Source organism: Colossoma macropomum, unplaced genomic scaffold, assembly GCF_904425465.1.
Source record: "Colossoma macropomum unplaced genomic scaffold, Colossoma_macropomum, whole genome shotgun sequence".
Classification (NCBI taxonomy): domain Eukaryota; kingdom Metazoa; phylum Chordata; class Actinopteri; order Characiformes; family Serrasalmidae; genus Colossoma; species Colossoma macropomum.
In genome coordinates, this window is record NW_023494807.1 from 1,598,492 (window position 1) to 1,625,301 (window position 26,810).

At 40.8% G+C, this 26,810-nt stretch overlaps 1 protein-coding gene across 2 annotated transcripts in view; it reads right to left on the reverse strand.

The window, feature by feature from the left end:
• Positions 1–1,157: 1,157 nt before the first annotated feature.
• Positions 1,158–26,810, reverse strand: part of rbm33b (RNA binding motif protein 33b) — a 50,404-nt gene continuing 24,751 nt past the window's right edge. Inside the window, exons 5-10 of one of the 2 annotated variants that reach the window (XM_036556041.1) lie at positions 23,870–24,123; positions 20,729–20,965; positions 19,538–19,849; positions 16,338–16,997; positions 10,032–10,190; positions 1,158–1,808 (exon numbers count right to left, since the gene is read on the reverse strand). In XM_036556041.1, the coding sequence (XP_036411934.1) occupies positions 1,737–1,808; positions 10,032–10,190; positions 16,338–16,997; positions 19,538–19,849; positions 20,729–20,965; positions 23,870–24,123 (1,694 nt within the window). In that variant the 3' untranslated portion in view covers positions 1,158–1,736. Of the gene's footprint in view, positions 1,809–10,031; positions 10,191–16,337; positions 16,998–19,537; positions 19,853–20,728; positions 20,966–23,869; positions 24,124–26,810 lie in introns of both variants that reach the window. The other variant, XM_036556040.1, reaches the window with a different exon arrangement.

Below are 26,810 nucleotides of genomic sequence, written 5' to 3' on the forward strand. Positions count from 1 at the left end.
TAGATAGATAGATAGATAGGTAGAAAGATAGATAGACAGACAGACAGACAGACAGCTAGATAGATAGATAGACAGACAGATAGGTAGATAGATAGATAGATAGACAGACAGATAGATAGATAGATAGATAGATAGACAGACAGATAGGTAGATAGACAGACAGACAGACAGCTAGATAGATAGACAGATAGATAGATAGATAGATAGACAACTAGATAATACATACAGATAGACAGATATAGATATATAAAGTCTGATAAGTGGAGAGATAGACAGACTCATAGACAGACAGCTAGATATGACTGTGTGTGTGTGTGTGTGTGTGTGTGTGTATATATGTGTACGCACACACACACACACACACACACACACACGCGTACATAAAAAAATGAACATGAACCATGAACACAGGCAGACAGACAGATATATAGATAGATAGATAGACAGACACCAGAAGTGTGTAAAATGCACTGATGCACTGTGATGCATTCATTTAAAGATGCTGATTCAAGAACACCAATTTTGGAATATGTGACTTTATTAAATTAATATTCAATAAATTGATGTATGCACCGAATTACAATTTTGAGGATGTTTTCCAAATAATCACACTGGATCATGCTGATTTCTGAGATTTATTTAAATGCAAAAAGAATCTTAATTGAATCGAATTATAACATGCAGACACTGGGAGAAGCAATAAAAATGTACAAGATCATCAGGTAATTGTGAATATTATACAAATGTATCTATTGTTTTAGACGAAATAACAACAGCAGTGGAGCAAAAGAAAGACAACATCATTTCAGACTACTATTAATTATTAACTTATACAGTATAGTAGACTGATTCATTACAGAGACCACATATAGTGAAAAACCAGTCAGCTAAATATGAGACTTTATGCAATATGAATTTTATTTTTCCACAAAAGGGGTTATAAATGTGTAATGTCTGTGAGATGCAACAGTAATATGGTAAATTCTTACCTGCTTCTTTCTTTGCAAAGGATCAGCAGATCCATCATAGAAACACATCCAGAGATATTTATGCTCTTTCTGTTTATTCTGCAAGTTGACAAACTGGAAGGTAACATGACAACAGATACACATTCCAACACAGAACATGCAGTAACAATGAGGAAAAGCACTGCTTAATGAATTGTGAAAGGTTTTTTTAATCAACTTTGATTTTTTTTCCCCCCCAAAACCTCAACAGCATCAAGGCACATGTAATCAAAGTTACTGCACAAACCTTAAGGCTCAGATAAAGAACGAAATCTGGTAAATAAACCAAGTGTGCCAAGATTAATCACTAGGGGGCATCAGAGAGCTATTTTTGTGCAATAACAGAACAAAACACTGAAAGTTTAATGGAACAAAATACTGCATGTAGCAAGAATCACTGTCATAAAGGAAGAGTATAAAGCTGGAAATAATGAACATTCATTTTCATAATGCAGGCACTAAGTACTCTATTTGTCTCTTCAAAATATGCACAACTGCAAACCAAAAGCATTTTTTTTTTGGATTTAACTCACCACCTTCTGGACTAATGCGATACAAACCAAACACTGGGTTTGTGGTTTTATTTTAAACACAATTACAGCCTACTTCCTGTCTTTCACCTCTATTCCTGAGGAGAACATATTTTTAATCACCACTTGCATCCACCGGCTGACGTGACAGAATCTTCAAAGGTGGCATGTCCAGTTGTTCTGTCGCCATTTTTAATGGTCAAACCTTTCTATGCAGTTTGTGCTGGTCTGACCAGTGACAGGTTCTTCTTGCACTCCAGAATCTAAGACCCTATAAAAAAATATATATATATATATAAATATAAATATAAATATATATATCAACATAACAAAACAGGCCTAATCAATTCATTATAGTTGCTGAAACCTGCAAAGAAAAAATCTGTGCAAATACTTAAGTGGTTTTGATTCACAGTTTAAGTGCAATTTAGGCCAGAAACACAAAACACTTTACACAAACACAAACGCTTCAAGCTACTCAGTGCAAGCGCTAACTGTATTCTGAGTGTTCCAGCAGGGGGCGCTCATAAAAACACAACACATTATTGCCTCTTCATTCCAACACAACATATAAAGGAGAACAGATAGACAGACACACAGACAGACGGACAGATAGATAGACAGACAGACAGATAAACAGATGTAGGCAGACAGACAGACAAACAGATAGACAGACAGACAGATAGATAGATAAACAGATGTAGAGACAGACAGACAGATAGACAGACAGACAGACAGACAGATAAACAGATGTAGGCAGACAGATAGATAGATAGACAGACAGATGGACAGACAGATAGACAGACAGACAGACAGACAGACCGACAGACAGACAGACAGGACAGATAGATAAACAGATGTAGAGACAGACAGACAGATAGATAGATAGACAGACAGACAGACAGACAGACAGGTAGATAGATAGATAGATAGATAGATAGACAGACAGACAGACAGATAGACAGACAGATAAACAGATGTAGGCAGACAGATAGATAGACAGACAGACAGACAGGACAGATAGATAAACAGATGTAGAGACAGACAGACAGATAGATAGACAGACAGACAGACAAACAGGTAGATAGATAGATAGACAGACAGACAGACAGACAGATAGACAGACAGATAAACAGATGTAGGCAGACAGATAGATAGACAGACAGACAGACAGACCGATAGATAGATAAACAGATGTAGAGACAGACAGACAGATAGATAGACAGACAGACAGACAAACAGGTAGATAGATAGATAGACAGACAGACAGACAGACAGACAGATAGACAGATATGGACACAATTAAAAATACAGACAGGCGAACAGACATTGTCAATTCTTCATTCCAATAGAACAGATAAAGCGCAGTCGTGGCTGTCAGAATAATGATTTGTGCTCTATCACCCCTTTCAGCACTGAGTGCATGAGCTGCACGTTTAGTGATAACAGAGCAGGTTCCATGAGGGCTGGGCAGCACCCAGTGGCAGCATACTAACATACATGTAGGGCACATTACCATCTGACCAAGCTGCAAAGTCTGAGGCTTGGAGTATGCAAACCTATAAATCAGGTTATCCAAGTGTTCTAGAAAGAAACCTCTTGAATCTAATATTTCTGTTACAATATAAAACATGATAGTCAGTTATTTTGTTGTCATCCAGACTATTGTGTTGGCCCGGCCTCATCACACGAAGACAACTGCAAGCTGCCGAACAATACATTTTCCAAACATGCTGTGTGCTACGGCACGATACGATACGAAGTTATAGGCACACGTTAATAAGGAACAATTAACACAAACCCAACAATCAATGCAACACTTACTTTGAAAGCATCAGTTTAAATCGGACAGCTGAGATGTAGATGAAGAAAACACCAGCAAACTGAAACCGTCAAGCAACCCAAGCTAAAGCATACTGCCACCGCGGGCATGGAAAACGTTCTCAATTTATGTCTGGCAGATCACTGCTGACAACGACAGATTTTTTTCTTTAACAATGACTGACGTTTTCAATTTGTGTTTGGCTTTTGAAACCAGTATTCTCTATTTTATCGGCACATCAGGTCTCGGTTTTACAGATGCCACTGGTACATATTATGAAAATGTGCTGCTTCGCATTCGAAGTACATTCACAGGCTGGCTTACTGCTAAAAGAAAGCATGCCAGAGGACGGCAGACAGTGAAAGCATGGTTGCCAAGCAGTGATTGGAAGAGAAAGCGAAGAACTTTAGGAAAAACGTAGAGAGCGTCAGGATCGTGGTCGGCTGTGACACAACGACTAGGCTTAGAAAGTTACTTTTTTTGGTTGCGATACAACTGTCAAAAGATGTTTAGATTTTGATGTTTAGATTTTGTCATAACTGCATGTGGGGGCCCTCTAGTGGCTAGGACCCTTGCGCCAAGTGCCCATACAACCCATGAGATGATTTGGGCCTGGGTAACGATGTGTCCATGGTGTGCATGGTGAGTTGCGGTGCTATGAAATCTGACTTGCTCATGCAAATGAGTGTGGCTGCCACATTGTGTTTAGCCAAATCAGGTAAAAGTGGAATCTTGGTCAGGAACGGCAAACACAACTTCCTCCGAAAGGGTGATGACGCTCTCTTGGAACCCATGACAGTTTTACATGATAATGAAAACATCTGGTTTTATACAGTACCACTGACAGGGATGATCTGAAGGTTACCAGCTGAGGTCAGATTGAGATCGGTAGTGAGACTGAACGAGCTAATTGTCTTGCTTGTGTGGACGACTGATGTATTCTAAATCTGACAAAGCATAAAAAGCACGTCTGTAGTTTAGCCTTAGTCTCACTGTAAGCCTCTGTGCAACAGGAAACAGTGTATCAGTGTTTACTGCCCCAGATATGTTCAATACAGTTCCCTCACTTCCATAATGATACAGAAATGTCTACCAGCAGCAGGGAAGAAGAGATCTAGCGGAGCAGAATGTGGCAAGAAAAACTGCGAGAGGAAATGTAGCACAAGTCTGTACAGCACCACAGTGCATTTGCAATGTGCTGGCCAGCCGTCGCCATTTGTGTTCTTGAGTTGAGTATGTTTCTGGCTTAAAGCAGCAGTAAAGATGGCAGAGATCCAATGCCTTGCATTTCAGCGTTAGAGCTGCTACCAGCAGAAAAGGATTTGATATTGGAAGGAAAAGAAAGAATGAATGTCATTCAATCCTGTAACAAATCTGTCCTGAAATAGTACTCAGTCACATAATGTGATGTGATGTCAGCTGTGCAGTTTTTCCTCTGGAGCTGTACAGTTTGGACATGAAAGCCTGTTTCCAGATGCTCATCTTAGGTGTTTCAGTTAAAACAGCTCATTTTAAAGCTTTTTTAAAGAAAAAAATGTCACATCGACATTGACCGATATTCAAGATTTCACTCTACGGAATAGTTCACTCAAAGAAGCACGTTGCTACCGATAAATACAACTGAACAGCAATCCATTAGCATGATGCACATTAGCCGGAGGGTATTTGTTTAAATGAAAGACACATATGAGGTGACATGCACATTTAGCATGAAGCTACAGTGCAAGGTTGACTGGCCAAGTTCGGTGGACAACAGGATTCTGCTGCAGACAAAAGAGACAATTACAAAGCAAAGCACAAATGAAGTGCCACCCACCTTTTAAAAGAGACTTTATTAGTCATTACCCACTTTCCTGACATGATTATATGTAAGATAATCCACTCGAATAGCGAAGAGGAAAGTCCAAAGAAGAAAAAACAAGAGTTTCCAAAACTGGAGTCCAGAAAAGCATCATGCAAGTGCAAATGAAACCAAGAAGATGCTGGAGTTCTTATAAAAAGGGGCTGAAAGATGAATTGTTTTTATATCAAAACTGCAATCTAGGAGTGCAATTTTCAAATTGCAAGAGCTGAAATCTTTTTAAAAAATTATAGCCCACATCATCAAAAAACGCTGTCCTAAGCTTTAAAAAAAATTTAACCAAATAACGTCAAATTTGAGAACTGTCTACATAAGCTAGACCAATCAGAGGGAACCGAACCTCCATGTTTTGTGCCATTGCAACCACAACTTACTGGCAGTCTGGCTCACTACATTAAGGGGTCAAGCCTCAAGCTAGTAAAGGTTAATAATAAAAAAGGGCAATCAAAAAAATTGCAGTTGAATATTGTGGGGAATCATATCACTCACAATGTGCACCACAGTGTGAGTTGTTTAATGGTAGGGCACAGATCGTGAAATGTTATGGTTAATTCTGATATTTACAGCAAAATTTGACTGTTTTGGTTTCAAGTTTATTAGTTAAATTTTGTTTTGCCCTCAAAAAAATACTGTTTATTTCCTTTTTTACCAAAGCTAACACTTTCTGGCAAAACATGCTGGCTGAAACATAGGCTGGCGGGTAGACACATAAAATAATAATAAAAAAAAATCATAACGCAGATCGACCAAAATAAAAAAGACCAAATACAAGCAAATATTGGGCAATTTGGATCATGCACCTCGATCATCACTGACAGTTCACCTGCAGTGGAGACCAGTCATCACTTCAAGTCAAAGTTGGAACATGTGTGGCTTTCATTGTGGAAAAAACCCTGGGAGAGCAGACGTGGAGGGTCCTGTTTGTGTTCTCAGTGCGGTTAAGTGGTGCTGCTGGAGCTGCAGTTTGTCAGTGTGTGCAGAGTTTGTGGAACTGTCACAGCATCGTAAATCTGCACGCTCATTAGAGACCACTGAGACGCAATGTTGCGTGTAATGGCCCATTGCTTTAACAATCTGTCTGATGGGCTGCTCGGTTACTGTATGCTACCGTGGCAACTACAGGCCGTAACAACTAACCCATAAACGGGAAACACTTCCAGGAATGTTTCTAGATCCTGGACTTTTATCATACTCTCTCTTAAAACTCACCGAAGCAATACTGAAGGTGAATTCTCGGGCACAATACATCGTTTGATGATTGTTATTGTGATATTGGTGCAAGGCTGAAATATGCAAATGAGCCCTCTAAATCAACCAATGTTTATTCATTCTTGTATTGTGAGCTGTGACCAATCGTAATAAAGGCCTTTAATAAAAAGGTCCTGTTTTCTTTGACTCATCTCTACCAGTGAAGTTCTGTTCAGACGACTCTCAGGAGGATTTGATCTACTCATCAGAGGCTTTGGTATAAACTTGTCCACGAGGTCACACCATCACAGGAATAAAAGCAGAACAAATTCTGAAATTCATGTAAATATTTTACAGGTTTTACTTCTGGCTCATATTTTATGCTGATAATGATAATTTGTAAAGAAATAAATTTGTATTAAATTACAAAAGAATGCCAAATACAAGCATTTCCACGAGTGGTCTCAGACTTTTGGACACCAATAAATGTTTTACACATAATGCAACGTGTGCAGCAATTACAATATGCAACAATATAAGCAATTGTGCAGCTCTACAATAAAATTGTGCTCTAGTAAATATTAGGGATCTGATATGCGATAGATTAGCTATAGGCAATGTGGAAGCTTTATAAAGCGGAAAATGACGGCTTGTAATATCTGCAACGTCAGTGTTTTGATCTTATATAAATCAGCAATCTTTTGTCACAACATGCGCACGCAAAATGTGAGTGTGCAGCTTTTACACTTTGAGTCTATATTATTTTTCTGCTTGCTATGAACAATATGCCAATAGAAAAATACAGAACAGCGTGAGCTGCAGTGATACTTCTATAGTCTATGGTCTTTATATTGGTCTTTTTTATTCTGCCAAGAAAAAAATTAAATTCTAAGAAAAATTATAATTAATACTGAGTAATAATGGGTTGTGCTAAACATGCTGACTGAATTGCTGTCTGGCAAAAACGTGTCTTCATCACCACTGACAAATGACCAACACTGCCCTCTAGTGGACCATCATAAAAAACACAAGTCAAGCTGGCTCATAAGTGGGCTTCTGCAGATGCAACACAGCAACACAATCACTCAGCTAATAAATGTAAAATGATTTTATAAAGGGAGTAATTCATCAGATCAGCAGTTCAGCAATAAATATAAGCAAGTAAGACAAACATGGTGGCCAGCTAACCCCGAACCCACTTGCGTGACAGAGAAAAAAACAAGACATCACCGGCGAAAGCACAGAAGCCCAGACAGCTGCCATGCAGGCATGGCTGGAGGGCATGCCATGAAGCCTGGCTGTCTGTACAGAAACGTTAGCAGGAGGAATCGCTGCAGCGCTGCTAGACATGACAGCCCATCATAACTCAACCATGACAACCTTCAGAAACACACATCAAGCACCCAGACAGGGGGAGCAGGCAGCTACATTAAACCAGGCAGCAGCATGTGATCTCTAAAAACAGCATTCGGGACAGGTAGGAGGTGGGCAAAAAGTGGCAGGGGTTCGGGGAGGAGAGGGTACGCTGACCTGGAGGATTTCTCTTCCTTTTGTTTTTTATTATTATTTTTTTTTAAACGGGCCTCTAACATAACATATATTTTGTTATGAAGTACCAGATGTACACTGACATCTATATATGACATATAAATGAACAGAAAAGGTACACACTTCAAAAACGATGGTTCTTCAAGGGTTCTTTAGAAAATAAAACTGTTTTACATAGCACCTTCTTGAAAAGGGTTCTATATAGCACCAAAAAGGGTTCTTCTATTGTGACAAGCTTGACATACAGAAGCACGTTCTCCATCAATCTGAAGAACGCTTTCATGATGCAAAGAACCCTTTTATTGTGCAAAGGGTTCTTTGAGTGTTCATGGTTCTATACAGGACCATTTTCTGTACTAAAGAACTCTTGAAGAACCACATTTTTTAAGAGTGTACAGTAATACATACATATACATCATCTAAACCGCTTATCCTTCTGGGTCGAGGTGGGGTGCTGGAGCCTATCCCAGCTGTCATTGGGCGGAAGGCAGGATGTGTACAGTAATAGTACAGCCAATTTTTTATAGGGGAAAAGGATGTTGAGCATGTAAAAATGAAATGCAGCTGTTTTTGTACATAAATCCACACAAATGTCAAGATTTTTAGATCACGATTTCAGTGATTCAATATAACTGTGAACACATTTGTGCCTTGTATCTTATATCTGGGTATTTTTGCGTTGTAAACTGAAGAAAACCCTGCAGTGTGTAGGTTTTTTAAAAGGCTGACACCACGTTGTTAATTTGCAGCTGTTTGCATTTATGAATTATGAAGAATTTAACTGTTTGTTCAACGATTTAGGGGTGATCTGGGAATTATGAGCATGTTTATAATAATAATGATACATAATCTGGCTTTACTTTTAAATCAGAGTGCAGAGCCATGAGAATGTGTTGCACTCATTTTTTGTGAATGGGACGTCACCTTGGTTGCAAATACTAAAAATACCTCAGTGATTCTAAAGATATGACAGCATAAGACATCCACCATGACATTATGCTATTTAGCAGGGTTCAGTGTTAGCCATTATACTGGTCAAAGCTTTTCTTTACCCCAAATACTGTGGAAATGTAGAGACACTACATTTATTTGCATTTGTTTGTTTATTTACACTTGCATGCTGAAATAATGTTCTTTGTGTGCATATATATTTAAAAATATTTGCTGGAGATAATTATGTTTCCACCAAGCGATGCAGTATCATTCTGGCAAACTGACAGTGCCTTTGACGTGAAGGACCTCTCTTATAAAGAAAAAATACTGGAGCGCTAATAGCTCCCCCTTGTGGATAATCTTCAGCCTTCTAAATATGAGCGAGTTAATCTCATGAGCTACTTCATATCTAAAAAAAATCCAAAATATTTTTTTTTTTTACCTTTGTACTGAAAGTGTACAATATTATGGCATAAAAACTATAAATAAAATTGTTAATGTTGTCCATCACTACACCCTACTGGGCCGCAACACAAAGGCTGTTGCTAGAGTGAGCAGTGATGGGGCAGGAGAGTAAGACTTCTACCTGAGCGAACATCAGCAGCTTTTTCAGACGGACCCCAGCGGCTGACAAAGAAAAGCCCTTCAACTGACACAGGGACAGCAACCTGGCACACATGCACACACACCACCCGCTCGCCTGCTCGTCTGTCTGCGTTGGCACGGCTCGGGCACTGCCCATCTGGCCCGGTCCGGCTCCGGCGTGCCCCTGAACAGCGACCCGCGGCGAGCGGCGGGCCCACGCAGACTCCACCAATTTAGTTTGCCCTTCTGCCGTCTGCTGATGTTTCAATACAGACAGAATGCTGCAGTACATACGAGCCTGCTTTAAAGCGACAGTTTAGCCGTAATAACGACAAATACACAATTTTTCCCTTAGCGCAAATGTAGCGGATCAACCAAAGCGTGTGCTCTGTAGATGTGTTAACTTATTTCCACTTAGAAATGACGAAACATCATTTGACTGGGGCGCGCAAACTTTTGCACACAACTGTACAGTCATTAGGTACTGTGTCAACCACATACCCAACACGCTTGCCTCAAATTGTGCTGACTTGTTAAGTAATCCCAAAAAGACGCACCTTGTCGTGGCGCTTTTTGGAGGCAGTCCCTCTCCACAGGTTTGGACACACCTGTCTGAGCGCGTGGGGTCCGCAGAAGGTGGTCCGAGTGAAAGTGACCACTCTGGAGCCTTCGCTCACCTGGGCTGGGAACCTCAAACTCACACCATCCTCTTCCTCCTGTAAATACAGAGTGAAGCTCATGTAAGTATTAATGAAAATAAAAAGTAATGTTATGGTTGCATAATAGGTGCATAATACGAGTGTTGTGGTTACGCTGTTACATACAGCAATATGTCTTATTAAAAAGCAACTGGTGAATCAATAATGTGACATGGTTAAAGACTGGCCTGCATCATTTTAACCCAAAATCACTTACTGTTGTTGGATTATATGAATATCTCAATTCATCACATCACCCACAAAACACTGCGGCTCAGCCTGGATTTGATTTGGCAGACCGTTGTAAGTGAAGAAACAGTGTCGGGATTAAACAAGTGAGGGCTAAAAACCTGCTATAACAGCACAGCACAGTGTGAGAACAGCATGTTATGGAACGTTTATTCAGTCTGAAGAACTTCTGTTCAAAAGCATTGATGGATGAGTAGATTTGTTAGGGCAGTTAAACGGGCCTCTAACACATCATATATTTTGTTATGAAGTATCAGATGTACACTGACATCTATATATGACATATAAATGAACAGAAAAGGGTTCTTTAGAAAATAAAACTGTTTTACATAGCACCTTCTTGAAAAGGGTTCTATATAGCACCAAAAAGGGTTCTTCTATTGTGACAAGCTTGACATACAGAAGCACGTTCTCCATCAATCTGAAGAACGCTTTCATGATGCAAAGAACCCTTTTATTGTGCAAAGGGTTCTTTGAGTGTTCATGGTTCTATACAGGACCATTTTCTGTACTAAAGAACTCTTGAAGAACCACATTTTTTAAGAGTGTACAGTAATACATACATATACATCATCTAAACCGCTTATCCTTCTGGGTCACGGTGGGGTGCTGGAGCCTATCCCAGCTGTCATTGGGCGGAAGGCAGGATGTGTACAGTAATAGTACAGCCATTTTTTATAGGGGAAAAGTTTGTTGAGCATGTAAAAATGAAATGCAGCTGTTTTTGTACATAAATCCACACAAATGTCAAGATTTTTAGATCACGATTTCAGTGGTTCAATATAACTGTGAACACATTTGTGCCTTGTATCTTATATCTGGGTATTTTTGTGTTTTAAACTGAAGAAAATCCTGCAGTGTGTAGGTTTTTTAAAAGGCTGACACTACGTTGTTAACTTGCAGCTGTTTGCATTTATGAATTATGAAGAACTTCTGTTCAAAAGCATTGATGGATGAGTAGATTTGTTAGGGCAGTTTTTATACTTAATTTTGGACAACTTATTTGATGACCATATTTCATATATTTTTTTATTTGATTTGCTTTATGATGACTGCTATTATTGTTGGTACACTGCAGATTAACCAGACAAATATGTTTAATTTTGGTACTGTGATTTGGGCTGTTTGGGTCAGATTTGGACAGAATTTTGCTGGACTTGGGTCAGTTTCAGACTCAAATCTGGATGGTGTAGTTCAGGTTGGGCCAGTTTCAGACAGAATTTTGAAAAATCTCCCTCAGATAAAGAACTTTGTCACAGTGAGCCAACAGTGGGTAGCAGCAAGTAAAAATCTCCGTCAGATTGAGGATCTTTATCTCGGCCAGCGGCGAGCTAACTCCGTAGCAGCAAGTGAAAATCTTATTCGTACTGAGAAACTTTTCTCTCAGCCACCAACAAGGTAACTCCATAGCAGCAGAAATCTTCTTCAGACTGATGAACTTTCTCTGAGCTGCTGCCCTCACTACAGTCTGTGTAACCACCTGAGAGCGCGTTTATGTTTTATCTACAGTTAATGTGTGTTATTGTAAGTCTATTGTTAAAACTACAAAGTGAACCCAGGTTTCAGAAAGGCCTTGTATAAAAGAAACTTACTATTATCATCATCATCATGTCCCAATTTCTACATTTTATAAATGTTTATGTATCGGCATCGGAAGATACGCATATGAAAAATATGAGATACACAATTTCCATATCGGTACATCCTACTAAACACAGAATCGAATACTAATGTTACAAACGAATAACTGAATATTGGGCCCTACAATACAGGCAATATAGACTATACACTATATGGACAAAAGTATTGGGACACACCTCTTAATCATTGAATTCAGGTGTTTCGTTCAGTCCCATTGCCACAGGTGTACAAAATCAAGCACCTAGCCATGCAGACTGCCTTTACACACATTTGTGAAAGAATGGGTCTAAAGAGCTCACTGAATTAGAGTGTGGTGCTGTAATAAGATGCCAGCGTTGCATCAAGTCAGTTCGCGAAATTCCTTCCTCCTAGATGTTCCACGATCAACTGTGAGTGGTATTACTGAAAAGTGGAAGCGTTTAAAAACCACAGCAACGCAACCACGAAGTGTCAGACCACATAAAGGTAAGCTCCACTGAAGGGAAAATCTTAATGCTTCAGCAGACCAAGATATCTTGGACAATTGTTCGCTTCCAACTTCGTGGGATCAGTTTGTGGAAGGCCCTTTTCAGTTCCAGCATGACCCAGTCCCAGTGCACAAAGCAGCTCCATAAAGGCATGGCTGGGTGAGCCACGTGCAGGTGTCCCAATACTTTTGTGCAAATAGTGTCTGTTATCTAGCTTCATCTCAGGCTGTGGAAGGTAATGATCCAACTGCTCTTCATACTAGTAACGGTACCGATAGTGACCTTTTTAAACAGATCTAGTGTCGGCCAGACGGGACTGATCCACTATCGGTACTGCTTCTTAGACACCGAATGTTCTATATACCACTAATTATCATGAATAATCACATCAGAGGCAAACCTGTTTGTTTATGGAGATGAAAATGTTTCTTTGCAAATGTGAAATGCACCATGTGTATCTCTACAAAGCTAAATTAAAGTCCCTCTTAAAGTGTTCAACAATGCACAGGAAAAAAAGCCCGTGCAGGAGAGCTTTTCCAATCCTGCTGTGTGTCACACCAGCAAAAACTTTACACTTTCAAATTTTTCGCAATTTAATGTAGGCTAAAAAAGAAAAACTGCCAGATTTATAGTTAATATGTCTACAGTGATCAGCTAGACTTTGTCTAGAGATATACAGGTTGAATACTAGATATATGTTCAGTGAGCTTTGTTTAAAATTAACTTATTAATTTAATTATTAAATTATTAACTTATTAATTTAAATGATTAATTTCTTTACTTTAAAATTAAAGTAAAGAAATTAATAAATATACATAAATATACAATCATATAGGGCAGCACGGTGGCGCAGTGGGTAGCGCTGTCGCCTCACAGCAAGAATGGCCTGGGTTCGATTCCTGGCCGGGCGACCGGGGTCATTTCTGTGTGGAGTTTGCATGTTCTCCCCGTGTCTGCGTGGGTTTCCTCCGGGTACTCCGGTTTCCTCCCACAGTCCAAAGACATGCAGTCAGGCTGATTGGACATGCTAAAATTGCCCCTAGGTGTGACTGTGTATGTCTGTCTGTCTGCCCTGCGATGGACTGGCGACCTGTCCAGGGTGTATCCTGCCTTCCGCCCAATGACAGCTGGGATAGGCTCCAGCACCCCACCGCGACCCAGTAGGATAAGCGGTTTAGATGATGTATGTATACAATCATATGCAAGGGTTTGGGCACCACTGGCCAAATGACATGTTTTGTTCATTTTCCAATAGACAATAAGTTAACACATCCTTTTCACTTGCTGAATTTAACATATTTGAGTAAAAAAAAAAATATATATAAATATATATATATATATATATATATATAAAATGTGGCCTGTGCCACAGTGATGGCATATTTAATATTTTATGCTTCAACTTTTAACTCATCAATTGTAATAGCATGTTATGTGTGGTATACAGATTTTAAATCAAAAAGGAAGCAAATATCGAATTGGTACCAGAGTCGAGGTATCGGAATCGGTACTGAGAGTTACATCGTCACAGCCCTATACATTACAGCAGTCACAGGCCGTGGAGCTTTATCCTGGAGTGACAACACTCCACTAATTCCCCATCCACCTTCACTCACTGCTTTGTGTCCTCCATTAGTGAGAGCGCCATCATTCCTGACGCAAAAATAATTAATTTTCCTTATCTGCAGCTAAGCTCTTCAAGCCAAATCCGCCTAACTGGCAACTCTTTATTCGCAGGTATTACTGACACACTGACACACACACACACACACATGCTCCTACAGACACGTACACACATACACACACTTTAAAGATTAATTGCATGTCTTTGGGGGTTGACGTCCATTACAGAACACCTGAAAGATCCGCGATAGAGGAAAGAAAGAGAGAGAGATAACATTGTTAGAGCGGCGCAGAATGATGGAGAAACAACGTCCCGGGGCAGCACTGCTCTGATCCTGCTTTCACAGACTCGCAGAGGCAGACACATCGATCCTGCTGTCTGTGGAGCTTTCTCTGTATAAAAAAATAAAAAAACACCCCTCCACCTCTATTAAGACTGACACTGTGTTATCTTCATCGCTACACAAAGCCCTGTCCCAGAAGAGGGCGAGAAAACAGAGGCGGAAAGAGCTTAAAGCAATAGTTCAGCCAAAAATCTAATTTACGCAGTTTACTCCTTAAAGCAAATGAAGTCAATCAGCCAAGTCATGTTCGGTGTCTTTAGTTTTGCTACAAGGCTAATGTGACAAAAAACTTCACACCTAAATCATCACACATTTGAAATGACTTTTTAAAACTATATGGTTTGAGGCAAAAACATGACTGTTGGCGCAACGCTAACTAGTTTTCATAAGATTCCATTACAGAACAAAACAATCGCAACACTGCCACATTCAAACTTCAGCATGTTCTATGGTCTATGTTTTGGAGAATAAAGAGAGGTGGTGGTGGACTGGTGGACTCTAGGGGTCACCCTCTACTTTGAAGTGATCACGGCTGAGCTGCAGGGCAGTTTCTGAGCATATCAGGGCCCCAAGTGACATTCAAACCCCCACTAATATTATTTGGAGTGAAGAAATGAAAAAGATTTATACTTAAATAATAATGCTATAATATAAATGCTACGGTAAACAAAACCGACAATGGTAACAGAATTTTTACATGACTAAGTTGCCTATAAAATGAATACTTAAACAAAATTAAATAAATACAAATAAAACCTAAACGAATATCTGTTTCTGTCAAGTCACAACAAACACAAACTAAGGAAGCATGATCAGAATGGGCAAAGATCTTACAATCGTCAACTGGCCATTTCATTATTTAAATTTTGGCCGATTCAAGTTATTTTAAGACTTAAACAATGCAAGCCAGGTTAGGTGCACTTGTGCTGTATTTGAATGCTGTTGCCAGTTTGACCCATTAAAGAGCAATCAATGTTTTTTAAATTGCGACTTTGGCTAATAAACAGTACTGGAAATGTGGTCGTGTAGGAGTGTTCGATCTTATCTGCGAGGGCTGGTGTGGCTGCAGGCTTTCATGCCAAACTAGTGGGAACACACCTGATTCCACTTGTCTAATCTGTTAGGCTGGCCTTGCACAGTGAAACTTTCATGCAACTAGTTGACTGACAACAGACTATTTATGCTCCTGCTTTGTTGGATTGAAAACCTGCAGCCACACCAGCCCTTTGCAGGTAAGACTGGACACCCCTGTGAACGTGTGTTTCATGTGTTCATTCAGCTCACACAGTGTGAGCTTCGGGTAAAAAGAAAAGGCTTAGCCCCCCAAAGTCATAAAAATTCCTGTTCAATGCGCCCAAACACAAATTACTACAAAATTACTACCACTACTACTACGGAACGTGGCAGCTCCGTGGGAAGCCTGAAACAAGTTTTTTTGGGTAATATTTTGACATTCAACCTACTGCATGCATCTACCCAGCATAATTTTTGAAAAATACGTTTCAGGTCAAAACCATATGTTATATTTATGTTAAAAATCAATGTCTCAGGCATCCGGCAGTACATGAATAACCATTTCTCGTAATGACAATTCTGAGTCGGTAAGATTCTCTGAGCCCTTCATGTCAAACCTCTCTGAATAACTCTGTTTATCTCTTAACAACAGAATTATGCAGAAATTTCAGTGAGATTCCCCAGTTAGGGGTATTCCATTCACCAAATTGGGAACAGTTGTTCATTACAATTAATGGCTGTAAATCCATTTGAATCTGAATTCAAAGAGAGAGAGCGAGCGAGAGAGCGAGAGATAGAGAGACAGAGAGAGAGACAGGGCTGGTTACCTCCATTCTGACGTGCTTAACGACTTTCAATTTGGACGGCAGCTCCTTCGCCAACCTCTTCATCTTCCTCGTCCTCCCATGCCATTCTCCCAGCTCTCCTGAAGACCCTCCAGATGCATCGTCATGCCCCAAAAACCTCTGTCCATGAAAACTCTGCCTATGCCACAGCACAGCCCGCCTCACTGGGGCAGCAGCAGCAGAGCACTGTGCTAAATGTGTCTGAGGGTAGGCAGGTTTAGATGGAGGTTTGAGTGGTGGCAGTAATGCAGACCCATGCTGCTGTTGCTGGCACAGCTGGAGGTTTGGGCGACTCTCTGAGTCACGCTGGGGTAGATTTGAGGTTGAGGGCCTGGTTTTCTGTGTGGGTTTCCGGGTGCTCTGAGCCCGTTTGCTGACCTGTGATGGCTGAGGACACCGCTGGGGTGCTCCATCAAGGATTTTTCCCATAAGGTGAACTTCATGGAGCTTGCCCTGCTTTTGTCTCCTCTGGTACTGGGCTTGGAGGTGCCTCCTCTTCTCCTTGTGACTCATAAGCTTTTCCCTGAGTTGCTTCTGCTTCTCCAACTGCAGCCTGTACCAGGCAGAAACACCATCACCATCATCGTCCTCACCGGCCTCGCTCTGGCGGAGAGAGTCTTTCTCATCCTCATCAGCCCGACGCTGGCAGAGAGAAACACACTGCACATTACAATTGCAATACTTTATAAAGGTCATGGATTATTATTGATCCAAGCTGGCTGATGGGCAATTTTTTAGCTTCATTTAATTAGCCAGTTTTCTTTTGAAAGAAAAAGGCAGGAAAGAACGTTGTTTATCGTTAGAGTGTCCTGAAGGGATAGAGATTATCTCCTGTAGTCAAATTTGCATCTCTTAAATCTTGAATATTTTTCCTAAAGAAATTTTAAGATAAGTTCTTTAGGCTTGTGTCTCTGTGAGGCTTGCAAGTTCCTTGAGAAGGACGCTGTGACATGAGATACCTTGTTATGCCCATTTCCAGTGGCGTTTTTTTCCAGGACTTTAAACCGGGTTTTTCCATCATTGTGAAACCGAGTGAAAGGTGAAAGGTGGCCTCAGTCCGGAGAAAGAGGACCCAAAAAAAGAGGGCACAACACACAGAACGAGTTTCGACTACAAAAAAGCACCCAAAATCTCAGATATCCCCAGATATCATGATACAAAGAAAGCTAACCTGGACTGAACCTGCTTGTGCTTTTATGCACGCATAAGAAGAGTAGCAAACATGCATGAATATGTGGTTGAAATGCAGATATAACAGTCAGAGCTGGAGAAAACGTTTACTACGATCCGGCTGCTGACTTGAAACTGTAAAGAAAACGATTATTTGCACGAACTCAACAAGCAGCTCCTCTGTCTCCGTGTTCCGCTGTCCCATTTGGCGGAGTGCATGCACGCATCTTCACCTCTTTTCTCTCTCCTAGCTCTCTCGTTGGCTGTTACTTGAATCACTCGTTCTGTTACATCACTGACCATCTCACTACAGGATTCATGAATGTTTGAGCTGTAAAAATCAAACATCTAAAAATACTGGAGGGCCTCCCATTTTTTCAAGCTTGACCGGAAGGCTAACGCTGACTTGTTTCCACTCTCACACAGTCAGACTATCCCGCCATCAATCACTTCCAACCTGGAAAATCGCTTCAGATTGTGAAAATTTGATGGCAAGTACAAATCAGGCTAAAAATCATGTAACGTAGGTCTAGCTTATGGCTTATCTATGCATTCCTGGATAAAGCGCAGATGAGTCCATTTAAAGCAGCGCATTGAGATGTTCTCAGTTTATTTGAAATGGTTCCCAACTGAGGTGGACATTATGAAATAAATATCACGTTACTGGACAATTTGTGACACAAAAAATGAGTAAAAATTTTTAAAGAGCTGATTTGTTGGATTATCTTTGTGAAGGCAGATAAAAGGCAGAGGCAGAGGGGACTCCAGGACCTGTGTTGGGAAACACTGACATACTGTAGGTCTTACTGACGGCAAAACTGCTTAAATAAATGAATCTTCATTAGGAGAAAACCATCCATGCTGAGATCTGCTGGTACTTCAGAGAAAGGCTGGCACTGATATTTGGGCATAACTAAAGGAGAAAGTGCAGATAGTGCTTGATTGATTTGCAGCTCGAGCATCTGAAAGAGCTTTGACAGCAGCTATTGATCCAGCAGGGGCTGCATTGTCCAGGCTAATAATTGGGTGTAATGAACAGCTTTCAGTGAGTTGCCCTGACCTTGAGCTGAGAGAGAAAGAGAGAAAGAGAGAGAGAGAGAGAGAGAGAGAGAGAGAGAGAGAGAGAGAGAGAGAGAGAGAGAGAGAGAGAAATAAAGTGTGTGTATGTATGTGTGGAGAGTGAGAGAGAGAGAGAGAGAGAGAGAGAGAGAGAGAAATAAAGTGTGTGTATGTATGTGTGAGAGAGTGAGAGAGAGAGAGAGAGAAATAAAGTGTGTGTATGTTTGTGTGAGAGAGTGAGAGAGAGAGAGAGAGAAATAAAGTGTGTATGTATGTGACAGAGTGAGAGAGAGAGAGAGAGAGAGAGAAATAAAGTGTGTGTATGTTTGTGTGAGAGAGTGAGAGAGAGAGAGAGAGAGAGAGAGAGATAAAGTGTGTGTATGTATGTGTGAGAGAGTGAGAGAGAGAGAGAGAGAGAGAGAGAGAGAAATAAAGTGTGTGTATGTTTGTGTGAGAGAGTGTGAGAGAGAGAGAGAGAGAGCGCGAAAGAGGAGTAAAAGGCTCTATTAATGCTATCAGTTCAGAGAGAGACAGAAGGTGAGGGAGGAGGAAGAGGAAGGAGGAAGAGAGAGCAAAAGGGAGAGATGAAAAGAGAAAGAAACAAAAGAGAGTCTGCTTTAGAGCAAGAGAGTGGCAGACTGAGCTAAAGGAAAAAAAGGCAGCAATCCACAGAGAGCAGAGAGCGAGAAAGACTGAGAGTGAGAGAGACAGACCAAGGAAGGGAGGGAGAGAGTGAGCGTGAGAGTGAGAGAGAGCGAGTGAGAGAGATATTCAGGTATCTGCCAGGTGTCAAGTTCTCACTTTTAAACCACTGGTCCCTCTGCACCATTTAAAGCAAATTATAGGGTACTCAAGTCTCAAGTGGAAGACTTCTCTCTCCTGCTCTCTCTCTCTCTCTCTCTAACTCACCTCCTCCCTCTCCTCTTCCTCCGCTCTCTTTCTCTCTAACTCACCTCCTCCCTCTCTGCTCTCTCGCTCTCTTTCTTGGAGAGTAAACTCAGAGGAGATTGGGGCTCCTCCTTGACCTCTTGACCTCGACTCTTCCCCGCCAGCACTCGCTCTGGCATAGTCCTGGCACACGCTCCAGCCCTGGCACTCGCCTGCTGCCTAGCGGCGCCGGGCATCCCCGTGGCAACGGCCCTGGCAACAGGCCGGACCTGCGCGGCAGGAGTAGGCGTGGGACGGGCTGCGTTAATGAAGGAGCTGTTATGGGCCAAAACTGGAGGATTCTTCAGGGCTCGGCTGCAGTTAAGAGAAATCTGGACCTGCTAGAAAGAGACAGAGCAGAAAGAAAAGAAAAAATTTTACATTTTATTTTTTTAACACACAGACATTGAGAGCTATTATTTTATTTTATATATATATATATATATATATATATATATATATATATATATATATACACACACACACACACAAATTAGTGTACATGCACTGAATCAAGTCCCCTTCAAATGAATGAATTCAGCTGCTGTTCAGTGTCAGGGTGCAGCCACTGCTGACAGAGTTGTTTATCTGTGCAGCTGTACAATCTTCGCAGGCTGTTCAATGTTCAATTTACAAGCCTTACTGCTCAGTTTTTATCTATTTATTGCTCAAATCCAATCTTTCTAACATGATGGTTCACATTTGTGTAGGTGTGGGACTCAAACCTGTCAGTAATGTGAATGAACTAAAGTCCATAAACTCCCTAAATGTGCAGATCCTAACCAGCGTCATGGCCTTAACAACAACAAAATAACCAGCAGAACAGCTCTCAGTCGACCATTATGAGAGTGAGATGAAGGTAAAAAAGGGTGAGATGCTTTTGCACCGTTTACCGCCACTAACTTCCGATTTGGCGCTGCTGCCGTGGTACCACTGAATAATAATAACAACATTATTATAAAAAAATAATAAAAAAATAAAAAAAACACATGAATTCATGAAATTTCATGGCCACTAAACGGATCTGTAACTGATCTTGGGCCACACTGGAATTGGGCTGTGGAGCAGTGGGAGTTGGAGTTGAATGCAATCAAATACTTACAGCAATGTTCCAACATCCCTGTTTCATTAAATTACTAAATACTAAACAGAGTGAAGACACATCGCCACAACAAAACACAGAAAAAAAGTTTTCATGGTCAAATGAAATTCCTGACCATTCTGGGTCTGATGACAGCACAGCATAGCGGGGCGACTCGGCTGTGAGGGCTGCTTTGTGATTCACTGCTCAGAGAATGTAGGCAGGCAGGAGGCGTGGCTTGTACTGAGCTTGCACACGACTGGCTATTCTGTGGTTTTGGGTGGAGAACAGGCAGAGGTTCTGGTAGAGACAGCAGCAGGTTTTGATTTGGAGGGAAACGCTGGTTCCCAGACTGCCGAGGGACGGACGGCACCTTAGAAAAGAAATACTAGAATCAGAACAACTTCAGTGGCCAAATAAAATTTGTTTCAGTAGAAAAGATGCACAGATTAACTGACAAAACAATACAAATACCAATGCAATATGAGTGTGTAAAATAATGTACAGGATATGTTTATAACAACACAGTTATGGTGGCATATGACCAACTGGTGCAAGTGATATAAACATACCCAAGGTATAATAAGTCTTTATGTTGTCATGCTTGTTGTTTTCCTGTATTTAACAATAAAGATGTATTGGAGGCATACACACAAAAACAAAATAAGTAATCAAAGCATAAAAGCAATAAAAAGGGAACTTCACCTTTGATTCAAGACTAATAGTGAAAATGTCTAATTATTTTAAATGAAATACAATGACGTTTTCAGAAATCCTATTCCCAGGCACTGCCTGAACCTACAAATGCCTTTGACCCCAGAATCTCAACCACTAGAGGGCACTGCAGCCTATAGCGTAGTCCAATTGCTTGTGTGAACCACTAAACACAGACTAACCTTGATCAGTCATGCAATCTGTTCATAAACGGCAACACACGTATCACTGCTGCCAGAACAAAACCTTAAATCTCCAAAAAGGTATTTTGGAGGAAAGAAAAAAGGTATTTTTGGACCATTTCTGTTCAGCATGAAATTCATCAAGGGCAAGTGGCCTTTTCGATTTATGTCAAAAAGAAAAGAAAAAAAATGGAGATACGGTTTTGTCCCGACAGCAACAACAGTAAGTGTTGTGAAGAAAACGTCTGACATTACCGGACGTTTTAGGCACCTAAGCAATCACTGGAATAAATGTAAACAAACAATTATGCAGTAATGCAGGATTTCTAGTATTTCACAGAAGTTGACGTCCTGTAAGCTGGTTAGAACAAAGTTTGGTTCCAGATTTCTCCTGGATGTGTTTGTTAAATAAAAGCGCTCCCGTTTCAGCAAAAAGAAAGATAATAACTCCAAATAAATCTGAACTTTCTTGAGAAGAGGTTTGGAAATGGTTAAACATGCACACTGAAATACATAAAATTTAATGTGCAAATCAAACACTTAATAAAATAGTGGTCCAACTTTTGCATAAAGGAGTGTGTATGCAGGTTTAGGCCATTTCTCGTCTCTCATCTCATTTCACAAGCTAACCCATCAGTGAGGTCAGTACTCTGATGTAGTACTGACAGTCATAGACATGTGTCCACACAAATGATCTGTTATAGGAGCTCCGGTGAAGGCTGAGCAGTTACAGCCGGGTGACGTGCAGTTTTCACCAGTATTGGTGTCATCACAACAATATTGATTTTTAATTTTTAGCAACATTGATAGATCACAAAAAATTAACCGCAATGTAGGTCATTTGCTGGATGCTTCAGACTGTTCCTAAAGATATATGGCTCATTCCACCAAGTTCAAAACACATTTCGGACTTTTAACCAACTTGGACTTAAGACTAAAATCCTTTTGCTTTGAATGACCCTATACCTTAATTATGTTTATGAATTATGAAAATGGTTCATTCCATTCTGTCAATAACAAAGCAATCATAACACGGCCAGACAGACAGCACCCAGCAGAAAGTATAAATGATGATTTTGTATATATTTAACTTACTAATATCTTAATAAATACTGTGAGTTTAAACAGATCATAACAATCATTGTAAATATTTAACGTGTAAATTATTTTTTCTACTGTGGGACTACAGCAACTAATTCTGTAGAACGCTCCATATACAAACCACAAACAAGCAGCAAGTTTCCTTTCTAGAAATGTGTTCTGAAAATGTGCTTTCTGTCTGGTTAATGGTCAAAACAACTCGTATACACAGAGACAACCGTGTCCTAGTTTAACTGATAACAGAGTTATGGGGAAAAATATTTTAATTACTGTTAATATATAATTATATTCAAAAATATCCATTTTAATTTGAAACGAGGGGGTTGACAGAAAGAGATTAAAAGGCCCATAACTTGGAAAACTTTTTTTGAAATTTGAGTCTGGTGTAGCACGTAAGCACTGTTTAAATTTCATTAGGTAACGTTTACTCTGCAGTCCATATAAGGAAACTAAGCTTTGGAACACTTATATATTACACATATATCTCTACCTTTTCAGCATCCAGCAGTTTAGCACAACCGTTTACACTGAAGTTATGAGGAGTGTTTCAGCCCTGACTGCTGTTTGAATGTGGCACAATACAGTGCAGCCAGCGTTCATGCCTGTCCTTTTACTTAATTTGCATGAGTGTGGGATGCACTGCAAACTCCACAATTAATCTGTCGAAGCACCTGATCACGCTAATAAGAAAACTGAAGGAAAAGATTCCCACAGTGAAGACGAGCGAGCCCAACCACTCAGCTAAACAATAAGCTTTACATTTTATTCATAAACATATATTTCATACGACACTGTGCAAAAACCACGTTTACAATATCACATGATCACACTTGTTTTTTGACATGTGAGGTGTGCAAATAACACGTTTATTCATGTGACTTTTCTTACAGGGATGACTAGTTTGTAGGATTTCAAACAGCATCAACCATTCATAATTGAAATCAAGCATAACTGACCGTGTCAGACTGGCATAGAGACTAAAATGAAGTACTTTAGTGAAGTTAAAGTGACTGGCTTCCTTCAAACAAACAAAAAATAAATAAATTAAGGACACCTGGGTTTTTCTCTCTACTTCTTAGCTGTTATAGACTTGTATAGGTTTTAGAAAGTAACATGGAAGTAAAGTGATGAGTGAGATTACTAAAAAATAAGTTGCCTAAAAAACAGTTTGAGGGAAGGAATTTGTAATGAATTACTTGTATTGAGTCACAACAATACTGAGGAGTACTCCCTGGATGTAATACTGACAGACACACACAGATACAGACAGGCACCATTACCTTCTCCTGCAGAGCAGAGTGAGTGGTGCTGCTGGATGCTGGCAGTAGGGATGTTCCTCCTGGGACAAACAGGGACGTGGGGCGTGTTTTTGTCGGACTGGGTAAACCCAGGCTTCTCTGTGGAGAGCAGTCGGGCCTCCCCTGGTCCCTTGAATATTTGGGACGCCGAGCAGCCCCCATGGGGACAGGGCCATGGAGCACTGGACTACTGTCCAGCTCTGAGGTGGGGTGCTGCTGATGGAACATATGCTGTCCTGCGAATCCCGGGGAAGAAGACAAGAGACAGGGAAAAAAAAAAACAGGAAGTGAACATATTGCTGCGTTTCTGCTGATCTAATGTGACAACTCTACTTCTGTTAGCTCCTCAGGAGCAGAGAGAGAGAGAGAGAGAGAGAGAGAGAGAGAGAGAGAGAGAGAGAATGAAGGATAGAGTGAAAGATAAAAAGGAAGATGGAGAAAAAAAGACAAAGAATACAAAAAAAAAGAATAAATAGAGGGATATATAAAAAGAATCAAATGTATATAGAGGACAGAGAAATGATAGAAAACTAAAGAAAGAAAGAAAAAAACAAAGAAGGACAAAGAGAAAAATAGAAAACAAAAAGAAATAAGAAATAGTAGAAACAAAAAAGAGAGAAAAAAGTTGAAGCAAAAGAAAGATAGAGAGAAGGAAGGAAGAAAGAGAAAGAAAGAGGTTGACGGTACATCTCAGATAAAGACAGAAAAATGGGAGAGCAAGAGGTGTGTAAAAAAAGAAAGAAAGAAAGAAAGAAAGAAAGAAAGAAAGAACAAAAGAAAGAAAGCAGAGAAGCATAAATAGAAAAACTGCTTTTTATGAATCTATTATTTTCTTGATTTTCTCCTAAACTGAAGCGTGTTTAAAGCAGTCACTGTGTTGATCAGCTCGTTCAGTATCAGTGTCTCAGTATCAGCGGCTCGACCGTCTAAACGCGTTGGAGCCTCGGGTGACCACCAGGCAGCAGATGGCCAGGACGCTTACAGGAAACAGAACAGCGTGTGTATCTGCTCTCACATACCTCACACTACAGACACAGCCCCCCACACTACAGACACAGCCCCCCACACTACAGAATCACACCCCCCATCAGACTACAGACACACACCCTCACACTACAGACACAGCCCACCCACACTACAGACACAGCCCCCCACACTACAGACACAGCCCACCACACTACAGACACAGCCCCCCACAGACTAGACACACACACCCTCAGACTACAGACACACCCCCACACACTACAGACACGTCCCTTCACACTACAGAATCACACCCCCCATCAGACTAGACACACACACCCACACACTACAGACACACACCCCCACACACTACAGACACAGCCCCCTTACACTACAGACACAGCCCCCCACACACTACAGACACACCCCCTCACACTACAGAATCACAGCCCCCCAAACTACAGACATCACCCCCAGACACTACAGACATCACCCCCAGACACTACAGACACACCCCCAGACACTACAGACATCACCCCCACACACTACAGACATCACCCCCACACACTACAGACATCACCCCCACACTACAGACACGCCCCCTCACACTACAGACATCACCCCCACACACTACAGACATCACCCCCACACACTACAGACACACCCCCCTCACACTACAGACACAGCCCCCATACACTACAGACACACCCCCTCACACTACAGACACAGCCACCACACACTTAGACAATCCCCACACACACACACACACCCTCACACTAGACACCCTCCTCACACACACTACACACCACTCACACCACAGAAATACAACTTACACTATAGAAACACCCCCCTCACAATTCAAAAACATCCTCTCACACCACAAAAACACCCCCTCACACTGCAGAAACACCCCCCCCCAGACTAAAGAAATGCACCCCTCACACTACACAAACAGGGCAGTGTGAGCACTGTGAACACCATCGTGAGCTCAGTATGTGTCTCATTGTGGCCTGAGGTCATTATTGATTCCTTGTATAATCATCACTGTAGAAGCATTTTTATTCATGCTTTTCATACTGTGTGTTTTTCACTATACACATTTATCAAAACACAAAGAAAACAAGCAGAAATGTTACTTAAACTGTCTTTTACTTTGAATAGGTGTTTCATAACCTTCCAAATGGCTTCTATGTCTATGATGTTTCAAGTCAAAAGGTTTTTTGTTCTTTTCACAGTATAGTATAAAACACTCAAGTATTCAGTTAAATTCTCACAAAAGCTGGTAACATTTTTCCAAATTCATGATTAAGTCCAGACCTAGACATGCTCGTTTCCACTCCTAGCAGGTGAAGGTTTTGTACTTTACTAGAGCAGCTCCAACCAGAAAACTTAACGGGAAGCACTTTGATCTCGAACAACCTCACATTTTGGATTTAATGAAATGACCATGCATTGTGTGAGTGTATTTGTACTGTAATGTTTATATAATGCATTGTATATTAAGCACTTCTGCCTTTTTGTTTTGGTTAATGCTTGCCATGTAGTCTCGGCCCTCTGATGAAACTACATTTGCACTCTCCCTGGCTCTGCCTACTCATACCTGCACGTGATTTCAGGATTCAGTACTTCCTTTTATAAACCCCTTCGTTTGGTTTAGTTTTTGCCAAGTCTCTGTGTTGGAAACCTGAGGACTAAGCTGTTTTCTATGTATTATTTTGCTTTGTTTTGACCCCTGCATTGCCTTCCTGAATTTTGACTACGGATACGCCTCTTTTGTTGCCTGCTTGCGATTTGACCACTGCCTGTCGTGATTCCGAGTGTTGGACTGCCCCAAACAAAGCCACTTCACACTTGCAACAGACGGACATGCATCTGACAGTACAGAAGACTTTGCCAATCAAGGCTGCAGCAAGAGGCTTCACACACCCCCACACGCTGCCAGCGTCCCCCAGCTTTTACT